Source organism: Aptenodytes forsteri, unplaced genomic scaffold (genome assembly GCF_000699145.1).
Source record: "Aptenodytes forsteri isolate BGI_AS27 unplaced genomic scaffold, ASM69914v1 Scaffold209, whole genome shotgun sequence".
NCBI lineage: Eukaryota > Metazoa > Chordata > Aves > Sphenisciformes > Spheniscidae > Aptenodytes > Aptenodytes forsteri.
The window spans coordinates 414,758-425,312 of NW_008795034.1; the positions used below are offsets into that span (position 1 = coordinate 414,758).

At 61.4% G+C, this 10,555-nt stretch overlaps 1 protein-coding gene across 1 annotated transcript in view; it reads right to left on the minus strand.

Moving 5' to 3' along the window:
• The window catches only part of POM121 (POM121 transmembrane nucleoporin), a 10,943-nt gene extending 684 nt beyond the window's left edge, over positions 1–10,259 (minus strand). Inside the window, 13 exon segments of the mRNA XM_019471294.1 lie at positions 1–475; positions 705–833; positions 1,568–2,179; positions 2,182–2,937; positions 2,991–3,299; positions 3,639–3,812; positions 4,131–4,233; positions 4,634–4,758; positions 5,503–5,573; positions 6,439–6,530; positions 7,589–7,760; positions 8,079–8,159; positions 10,069–10,259. The exon segment at positions 1–475 is cut by the window's left edge and continues 684 nt beyond it. Of these exon segments, the coding sequence (XP_019326839.1) occupies positions 381–475; positions 705–833; positions 1,568–2,179; positions 2,182–2,937; positions 2,991–3,299; positions 3,639–3,812; positions 4,131–4,233; positions 4,634–4,758; positions 5,503–5,573; positions 6,439–6,530; positions 7,589–7,760; positions 8,079–8,159; positions 10,069–10,259 (2,910 nt within the window). The 3' untranslated portion in view covers positions 1–380.
• Between the last annotated feature and the right edge of the window lie 296 nt (positions 10,260–10,555).

A 10,555-nucleotide genomic window follows, 5' to 3' on the forward strand; every position in this document is an offset into this window, starting at 1 on the left:
GCTGCCGTGCCGCAGGGCAGAGGGCTGACTGTCGGGGGGGGCGCTGGGGAGGAGGGCACAGAAATAGCTAGAAGAAGCAAATGGGGAAAAATTTACACGTTATGAAACATGGCAAAATAAAGTGAGGGAAGAAATGCTGCAGATATGTACAGAGGTTCATCCAGCCCTGGCTGTGGAACTGTTCAAGTAAGAAGAGTTTGGTTTATCCCGTCCCACCCCGGTCGCTGCCACCCAGCACGGTCTCCGGCTGGCATCAGAGACGGGGGCCTGGCCCCATCACCACTGGTCCCGCCACGGGGACCGCTCTAGACCGGAGCCCCCCACGCGCGTGCAGGGGCTCCTCGCGCAGGCCGGCGGCGGGGGCCCAGCAGCACCAGAGGTTACTTTTTGCGGGTGTGCTGTCTCCGTGCCTGCAGCCGCTGGCGAGCGCCCGTCTTGGATCCTGCCCCGATGGAAAAGGCGGGGGTGGACGAACCTGGAAGCAGAAAGGTCGCTCAGGTCTCTGCAGCCTCACTCGGAGCTGGCACAGGGGGTAGCGTAATCCCCACCCCGGGGGGAATGGAAGGTTTTGCATCCCCCGGAGCCCAGCAGGTACCACCCGAGCCGGCTCCCAGAGCACAGCCTGGCCCTTCCGCCATCCCCAGCCCGAGGGGACAACACGACCCATCAGCTCCCCAAGGCCGAAGCACCAACTCCTTCCTTACCGAAGGAAGCGCCGACTCCTCCGAAGCCCGAGGCAGGAGTGCTGGGCGTCCCGAAGGAAAGGCTACTGCTGCCGCTCCCCACTGCTCCCGGGACAGGCGTGCTTTGCCCGAAGGTGGGCGCAGGAGTTCCTGGAAAGCAACACGCCACTATGAGCCACGGTCGGCAAAGGAAGAAGAGCCTGGCCTTCGGGAGCCGGCGGCACCCGCAGGAGGCACAGATATCGCTCCGGGGGCTGAAGCACCACAGTGCCCTGGGACCAGCCTCTTCACCCGAGAAGCCCTTTTAATGCAAGAAGTTGCGCTCTCATGGTAATCCCTGGGCTCTCCTGCCAGCAGGGCAGCACAGGAGGATTTGCAGGCCTGGGAGGAACAAAGGCCTCTGTCTTTCTAGATCAAGTAGTTGCTCAGCATGTGGGTTTCAGCTCTGTGGGAGGCGAGACGGCCCAGCGAGGGTGCAAAGCGGTAGGAAAAACCTCAGAGTGAGCAAGAAGCGATTGCAGTTGCTGGATGGCAGCGTTTCTACTCGCCAAGAAGCTCCAGATTGCTTTTAAGCACTGGCAAGACCTTGGCTTCTGCAGGGCACCTGGCTGGGCTCAGCACTCGCGTGGAGCCAGGGAGCTGGTGCATTCAGAGGGACGAAGGAGCAGAATTTAAGGATTCCCCTCCACCACTGAGGGCTGGAGACCTGGACAGCGAGCGAGGGAAGCGCCTTCCCTTCGCACGGCAAGGCTCTGCACAGCACGAGCACCGGCCCCTCTAGGGCCGCCGAGCCCGGGGAGCTCAGCAAGGTCCAGCAGGAAAGCTGCCGCCTCAATCTAGCCCTGCCCTTCACCCCCTGAGAAGGCCCGTCCACCCCGACTCACCTCCAAACACGGGCTTGTTGTTGGGCGTGCTGGGCACGGTGAAGGCAAAGGGCGTGCTCTGATTCTGCGCACCCAGGGCGCTCTGCGTCAGGGAAGAGCCAAACGGCGTTGCCGCCGGGGCTGCCCCGCTCTGCCCAGCCCCGAAGCTGAATGCCACGACAGGAGAGCCACTGCTGAGGGCGGGCGTGCCGATTCCAAAGGCGCTGGCGGAGGGGCCCGGCTGGGTGGTCGCCCCAAAGGTGAAAGGAGAAGGGGTGGTGCCGAAGACGGCGGGGCCGGGGCTGCTGCTCGTGGTCTGGGTGGTGGAACCAAAGCTGGTGGTGGTGGAGGTGCCTGTCCCGAAAGAGAAGACCGACGTCGTGGTACCGAAAGCCGCCTGGGTGCTGCTGGTGCCGAAGGAGCCCTGGGCGCTGGTTGTGCCAAAGGCTGGCTGAGCACCGCTGCCGAATGCCGGCTGAGCAGCGGTCTGGGCAGTGGGGGCTCCAAAACTGAACGGGGGGCCAAAGCTGACGGGGCCAGCAGCGGGCTTGCTGGCGGGCGGCTGGCTCTCCGCAGCACCGGCGCTGAAGGCGGGCTGACTAGCTGCGCTGGGATACGGCGGCAGCGGCTTTGCGTGCTGAAGGAACTGCCAAAAGCTGAGATGGAGGAGCCAAACGTCAACGTCGCTTGACCTGTCGTGGCTGGGGTAGAAGAGGTCAGTGTGGTGCCCCCAAATATGCTAAAGCCCACAGTGGTGGCAGGAGCTGTCGAGTTTGAAGGTGCTTGGCCAAAGGCAGGGCCTCCTGGGACACTGGTGGTGGCAGTGACCGTGGCTGGAGGTGGCTTTCCGAACTGGAACACGGGCCCTGGGGTGGCAAAGCTGGTTTCTGTGCTGGGAGCTGAGCTGGTCGGGCCCCCGAACAGGAAGGGCTGCGACGTGCTGCTGGATGTGACAGCGGTGACGGTCAGGCTGGCGGTGGGGCCGGTGGAGGTGGGCGGGTTGAGTCCGAAGCTGAAGACGGGTTTAATGGTGGCATCTGTGGAGGAACTCTGCGTGGTGGCAGTTGTAGCTGCAGTGGTGAAGATGACGTTAGGGAGACCTGTGAATCCTGCCAGGGTAGTCGTGGAGGCTGCTGGCAGATCTGCGGCCGAGGTCGGCTGTGACGTTGGTTTGAAGGCGAAAGGAGAGGCCTTTGCTGGAGACGAAGCTGTGGTGACACTGCCAAAGATAGGCTTGAACATGGTGGTGGTGGAGGGTGTCGAGGAAGGGCCTGAGCTCCCAGACAGGGTGACTGTGGTGGAGATGACAGCCGTACAGGGTGCTGTGCTCTCGCTTTTCGGCAAAGTGCCAAAGATGGGTTTGAAGACAGGGGTCGCGGTGGGCACAGCAGTGGTTGTGGTGGGCACAGCAGCGGCCGCAGTCAGTGGTTGTGGGGCACAGCAGCGGCCGCAGTCATTGCCGGCTGGCTGGCAGGAGGGGTGTTCAGCATCCCAAAAAGGATGCTTGGCTTCGGGAAGGAGGGAGGCTTGCTGGGGGTCTGGCCCAGCTCCGTGAACGCAGGAGGTGCCAGGCTGCTGGGGGCCTGCACCCCCAAGGCAGGGGGGGCAGTAGGGGCAGGCGTGTTCAACACGGGCACAGGCTTGGTGTCAGCAGAGGTGGCAGGCAGAGAACTCGACTCCAGCGATACAGCAGGAGCGGGCGGCTGTGCAGCTGATGAAGGCGGCTGGGATGCTACCGCAGCTCCAGCGGAGTCTGGAAAGGGGGAGAGAGCTTATTTAGGGACAGGGGGTCACCTACAGACAGCCAGCCCTTCTGCCAGGCACCCACCCCGCTGCTGCAAAGGCTCCCAAAGCAGCACCCGCCCGTACCAAACAGACCCAGCCCTCCACGCTTACCGCAGCTCTCAACAGGACCACGGGCTCAGTGTCCCCAAACTTGCCCCCCCCCAAGACCTGCCTGTCATCTCCGCTGCCAGCAGAGCACTTGAACGGGGGGTTTTGCCACCTGCCTCCCACAGAGGCAACGCAGAGCCCCCACTGCGCCTGCCTCGCTCTGCCGAAGTCCCGCTCTGCCGAACCTCCTCCTCCTCACCTGCTGGCACAGGCGCAGCCTGGCTGCTCTGCATCTTCTTCAGGCTGTCCAAGAGCGAGTTGGTGCTGGCTGGGGCAGGAGCTGTCGAGGCAGGCGCAGGCCCCGGGGAGGTCACGGCGAATGCCAGCGGCCTGGACACGGGCGTAGTCTCTGCAGTGGTGCTGGGGACCGCATCTACTGGGAAGGAGCAAGAAATCAGGACCCGCAACTCGCCGTAGGGGACTAACCCTTAGCAGAGCTTCCCCAGCGGGTAGGGAAACTGCATCAACATCCCACAGCTCCGGCCCTGGGGAACCTCACCCATCACCCTGGGGACTCTGGGGCATGAGGTCTCCCGAGTCTGAAGGCACTAAGAGCATCCCCAGACCCGAGGACCAGGTAGGGCTGACCCAGGAGCTTCCCCAGCCTGCGCTACACAGACACCCCACGGCCCTGCCAGCCCTGGGTTTCTACTCCTTTGCCATCCCCTCCGCGTTCCCAGCCTGCCCTTACCAGCCTTATCCTCCAAGACTTTGTTGAACCACTGCAACGCTGCCTTCTTCTCCGCGTCCAGGTCCTCCGACGTGATGGAGTAGCCCAGCTGAGGCGGTGGGGGCTGCCAAGAGAGAGCAGCAGCTTAGCTCCTTCTCAGGGAAGCCGGCAGAGCCTCTCTGAACGTGTGGTGAAGGCTGGCCGTCGCAAGACCCGTGAAGCAGGTGGTTCTGCCACAGCACGCTACCGCGGAGCTCCGATCCCCATTCATTTTGGCCCCCGGCTTGGCGCTGAGGGCACGGCAGGCCTTCCCCAGGCCATTACCTGGTCCGGCAGCAGGCAGCACAATCACGCACAGCCCACCAGACACTGGGGCTGGGGATAGCGTCACTTCCCACTCGGCCAAGGACGGGGCCTCCTTCCTGAGGGCAGGCAGGTCAGTCTCCCCCCAGCCCTGCAGAAATTGCAGTGAGCACATTCTATCGCCAGAGGAGGGCAAAAGGGGCTGCGAGACAGCGACGTACCAGCGCCAGCTGGTCCCCCCGGCGAGACGACAGCAACTGGATCTTCCGCTTGCGCTTCCCACTGCTCCCCGATGCGGACGGCGGGCTCAGGGAATTCTGCTTCTTCCGCGCCGGCGTCTCCACCGCTACAGAAGGAGACAAGTCAGGACCAGCCCCGGGCAGAGGAGGCGTTTGGCTTGTACCAACAGGGTTGTCCCTTCTGACTCCTCTCTGCATGACCCATCTCAGAGGGGCAGAGCCAGGGGCACGGCTTTAAGCCGAGGACAAGGCTGCGATGCCCTGGAAGAGCAGCTGGCCGCAACACATCCCGGGGCAGTCTGTTACAAGAGCCTGCTGGGGCTCCACAGGGCAGCGGCCCCTTCCCACCTCCACGGACGGTCCTTGCACACTGCCTACCCGAACCACAAACCAAGCAAACTGCGTGAGCCACATCTAGCACTGTGCCACGGGACCCTATCTGTGATGGGCACAAAGGATTTCCTCTCCATTTTAGCTGAGGAAGCGTCAGAATAAGCTCAGCCTGGAATTTGATCAGGATGCTACTCGTACCACAGCAGATCTTGCCCCAAGGCTGACACCTGGACCCGTGCTGGCTTGGGGGCTGGCGCTCCCCCTTGCAAGCCAGCTCCCAGGCATCTGCTAGCACACCAACACTGTCAGCACCCCTTGCTTATCACCCGGAAATCCCTTTAGGGCAGTCGCTGAGGCCAGCAGAAGCGCCACTGCCTTGGGACCAGCACGTTCCTAGTTTCCAGGTGACATCTCAAGCCAATCCCACCTGCAGACCTCAGCTACCTCCTGTCCTGCTGCTTGCTTGCACCGGTGGCCCATCCAACCCGGGCACAGAGCTGGGGCCCACCTACGCTCACCTTTCTCTGTCTGCAGCTCCTTGTCCAATTTCACTGGAGTGGAAGTGTTGGAGCGATGCAACTCCTCTTCCCTGCACAAGTGGAAGAGAGCCAGTTAGGGTCAACCCCAGGCGTGGCCCCGTCCCCAGGGAGCAGGATGAGACCGAACACGCTAAGGACTCCCACCAGCATCCCTGGTGTGTTTCTTTGCCTCCGTCGAACAACAGACCTCAGGACAACAGCCTTGCCCTCACCACACCAGCCTGAAAGCAGCTTCAGGCAGAGGAGCTGCTCCCCTCCCCAGGACCCCAGCTTGGTCAGGCCGAGCCTGCGCACCCTCCGCAGGACAAGTCAGCCTCAGGGAGGCAGCCGGGGGTCCTGGACGGAAGCCGCTGCCCCTCGCAGGTTCCTGGCTTGGACCCACCCTGTCACCAGGGCAGGCAGTTGTGTCGGTTTTAGTTCTGACATAAGCTCAGGTCCTTCTCTGAGCCGGGAGAGAGGAGAACAAGGGCCTGCGCTCCGAGGCAGGCGCTAAAATACAACCCTACTGTAGCTCCCATGAATTGGTTTTGAGGAGATGGCAAAAATCGGGGCCTGTCTCCTCCCAACGTTTCGGCAACCAGCAACCCAGGCCAGGCCAACGCCACAAGGCAATGTCGCCTCTGCGGCAATCTGAGCCCTTAAATCTCTAACCCGGCCCGGGAGCAGGGCAGGGATGGTGCAGTTCAGCGCTGCCGCCGGGACCGCAGCGTAACAAGGTGGCAGGGACGCCAACTGACACAACAAGGGGGGTTCCACACCGGTGGATGACCCAGCAGCCACGTCTCAGAAAGGGGCCTGGACTGTCCCGGCTCCAGCGGAGAGCGGGACTTGGGCACCGGGATGGCTTGGAAGGCGACTGCCCTCTTCCCAGCTGGCATCGACGAGCAGGCGCTCGCCGGGTGAGCGGCTAGTTACCTGGCTTTCTTGAGAGGCCACTCCGGCGTCTGGGAGCGGGAGGACGCTGGGCTGGACAGCGGGGACACGCTCACACCACTTCTCTTCCACAGCTGGAATGCAGAGAGACCAGCAGTAACTCAGTGCGGGGGCTGGCAGGGAGCACAGCCTCCCATCCTCCTGCTCGCCTGCAGATTAAATCCCATCTCCCAGGGCCGTGGCTAACGAGCCCAGAGCCTCTCTTGCTTCAACACGGCTTAACTCCCCTCCACATTCTGTGGAGCGCAAAGTCTGGCCGTCCCAAACTGAATCCGCCCTGGGAGCAAGCGGCCTCCAGGCTCGTTACAGCCTGGCCGAGAGGACGGGGAGGGAGGACGCTGTTGGTCAGACGCCGGCTCTTGCCTTCGTGCGGCACAGCCAGAGGCTGCCCGGCTGCCTCACCCTCACGTGCGCGGGGCTGCTTTGGCAGGAGCAGGCCACCTCCTCACCGGGAGCTCAGAGCGGACAGATCCCACCTCAAGGATTTTAGACTCGCCCCAGCCAGAGGAAACCTTTCCCTACCAATACATCCTGGAGGAAACCTTTCCCTGCACAGGGCGCAGAGCTCCATTAGCCATGGCTACATCCCATCCGTCACATTTGCAAGCCTGACCCAGGATGCAAGCAGTATTTTATTATAGTACAGCAGCTGCTGAGGGGACCTGGGTCAAAGTGGGAGTGCACGGCTCCAATACTTGCTGACTCCAGCTGAAAAGATGGCAGTGCAAAGTGATTTTTTTTTTCCCCCCCTCCTTTCACCTGGATCTATCCACCCTAGCAGACTGGCCAAGGCTGAGTAGGGAGGGGGAAAAGAGCATCCTTCTTGCTTCGGTGTAAAACAAGCACTGCAGCAGGACAGCTCAGCCTGGGGACTCCCCCAGCAGCGTGCACCGAAGGACAAGTAACATTGCCGCCTTCTGCCGCCGGCCCAGCAGCCTGCCTAACCCACAAGGAGATGAAACCACCCGGCTGAGCTGCGCTGGAGGCTCCCCGCAGCGCTCACTGCCAGGCACCCAGCGACACCGCTCTCTTCTTACGAGCCCAGGGTTTGAGTTACATGGGGCGATCCCAGAGGAGGGTCGAGCCACTCCGCACCGGGCTCCGGCGCTGCCTTCGGCAGGGTGTTTCCTACCTGTGAGAGGCCGCGGCTGGAGCTGTAGGAGCTGGCGATGGCGTTGCGGATGGAGCTGGGGATCCCGCCAGCGTACGTGTTGTTGAGGGAACTCACGGAAGAGGTGCGTGACCTCTTGTTTGAGCAGTCATCCGGGCAGTGCGAGACAAGGCCCCTCTTCAGAGAGCCAGGCCTAGAGGAGGTTAAAGACGACTTTATGAGCTCTCCACCACTCTGCCCACAGGTCCTTTAAATACAGGGCGGGTGGAAGAAAGCAGCCCTGCTCTTTCTCACAGCGCAGGGCTTGGAAAGAGGCCTCAGCAGCAGCACAGCCCTTACGGCCGCCGGCCTGCGCTCAGGGTGACAGACGGAAGGCACAGCCACAGCCTCTCTGGCCCTCCCCCGAAGCTGGGCTCCGCAAACAAAAGCCAAGCACCTTTTCCAGAGCCCACAGGCTTTCAGACCCCCCTCCCAGCTCGCAGCAGTTGCTTTTGGCCCGAAGGGCACTTACTTGGGTATGAGAGAGGCGGGGGCACCGTTGGCTACCAGCGGCTCAAACGCTGACTGCCCACTTCCACTGCTATCGTGGCGCCTGTGGGAGAGAGGGCAGAAGCCTGTGGTTAACGTGGAGGCAGCAGAGACAGGGGCTGCCCTCCCAGCCTCAGAAGACCCCTTCCAGGCAGGCTCAGCACTGAGAAAGCACAAACCTTGTTTTTTTTCTTGTCACCCAATACCCAAGGACAGAGGTTTTCCCCATCCACATCCTGCTGTGGATTTTCTCTCCACCTGGTCCTGTCCTCACTGATTCTCACCCTGAGCTGCCTCCTCCCAGGCACCAGCAGCTCCACCAGCTGCCTGCTGGGCAGAGTAGTTCTGATGTAACGAAATCTTTGCTCAAATCCGTTATTCCAAGCCAAAACATTTCAGAGTGCGAGCAGCTCATTTTTGGAACAGACCTGAGCTCCGAAACTCAGATCTCCTACCTCTTCCTAGCCAGTGCCCTGGACCGTTTGAGTCAGAAACCGAATCCCCCTTCCCACAATGATTCAGTGAAGACCTGAAGTCTGAAAGTCTTAAAGCAAACGGCGCTGCGAAGCAGAGCTGGAGGTGTACGATCAGCCCTGTAACTTAGCCCAAGCGCTTCCCTCGAGCTCAAGCATGCTGACCCCATCACGCAGGCGATCCAGCGCTCTCCAGCTGACGCAGGCTCCTTTCTGCCCTCAAAGGTCGCAGGATTTTCTGCCTACGAGCATTCTTCGTGCTTGCCAGGCTTTAATGCCCTCAAAATTGGCTTTCGTGGCAGAGCTAGGTATTGGCATGTTAAAAAAATAGAATAAAGAAAAAAACCAAACTGATCCTGTCTGTGCACCCATCCTGTTGTCGTCCTGCTCAGCTCTCGTGGGGCTCAGATTCACCAAGCCAAGGTAAAGGTTCAAAGGTAGAGGGGAAATCCAGTGACGGAGGAGAGAACGGTATGCTCTGCCGCAGCAGGAAGGCAGCCGGCGGCCCCCTGCAAACCGCCGCTCACCCCGCTGCGCTCTCAGGGCCACCTCTAGCAGCAGCCCTAGCGCAGCACGTGGGGCAAAGCGCCTGGGCACTGCCCAAACTGCTCTTCTGTGGTCTCTCAGCTCCCCTGCTCAAGCCCAGGCAGGCAGCCCCAGCATGTGAGGGGCAGAGGGGCACGAGGTGAACGGCCTCCACGTACACAAGTGGGAAGGACGAAAAACAGGAGGGGAGAACGGCGAGGCAGCGCTGTGCCCGGGAGGTTAGAAAGGCTCCAGCAGACCTTGGCACCCAGGATTTATGCCTTGTCCTTCCCAGAGCGCTGGCAAAGACACTGCACCCTCATTTCTTCGAGCTCAGAGCTGGAAATCGCTGACCTGGACTAACAAATGAAGAAGATAGTCTCTCTTGTTTACCCTTGTGTTTTTACCTCCTTTTGCTAGCTACAGTGCATGAAGGAAGCACGCAGATCTTTTAAAGCGCAATGCTTCCGCCCAGGGCTGTAAGACTTCGAAATCCTGTCTCTCCTGGAAGCCTGGGGCTGACTGAAGGATAGAGATGATGAGCCTACAGCAGATACAAGCATTTCCCACCACGTTTCCCCGGCCTGCAAACCCCCGTGATGACAGAAGCCACTTCCCTGCCAGGGAGTCCTGCCAGGCTTCCCCAAACCACATCCCAGCCGCTCCCAACCCCAGCAACGCCGGGGAACACGCTTGACCCACGAGCTTGCCTAGACAAAAACCTAAACCACATCCCTTTGATCTCAAGGACAAAACGAAGTCTTGGAGAACTTTCCGACACAGCCCGGAGGGCCGGGTGATGGGGTGTGCTTCCTCTCTGCGGTTCACTTCCCACAGCACTTTTCCAACCCAGGCTCCTGGTCACACCGGGCCCGGCGCGCTCTGGGACACATCCCATTTGTCACCACTGAAGCGCTAGCCCCGTTTATGACCTTCCCAACACACTGGCAATGACCTGGACTGCTGGCTTATTACCTTCTCTTGCTCTCCTGATCGTTCCCAAAAGCCTGGTCCTCCTCCTCCTCCTCCTCCACAGCCCGCTTCCTGCTCTCCTTGATGGCATTCAGCACAGTCTCTTTTGCACATGGGTCCAGGCTGCTGTTGGCTGGGAAGGCCACGGGCGAGATCAGCTGCTCCAGGCTGCGAGGCAAAGCAAAGCAAGGCATTAGGCAAGCCGGGATCCCCAGAGCGAGATCCCCCCACCCAGTGCCCCGGCCGCCCCCACGGAAGGGGGTGGTGGGCTCTCCCGTGAAGCCTCTCCAGGAGGTTCGGACCACACAACGCTCCCTGCAAGGCAGTAACGCTCGGGATGGGGACGGAGCGGTCGCTGCTGGCCCGGGAGCGGTGCGCTCTCCCCCGGGGGACTGCTCCGGGCAGCGCAACCGGCTGAGGGCCAGGTAAGCGGTTTCCCCCCCACCCCGTTCAGTCCCATCAAGGTGAAGTTCCTTCGGCCCTGCCCACG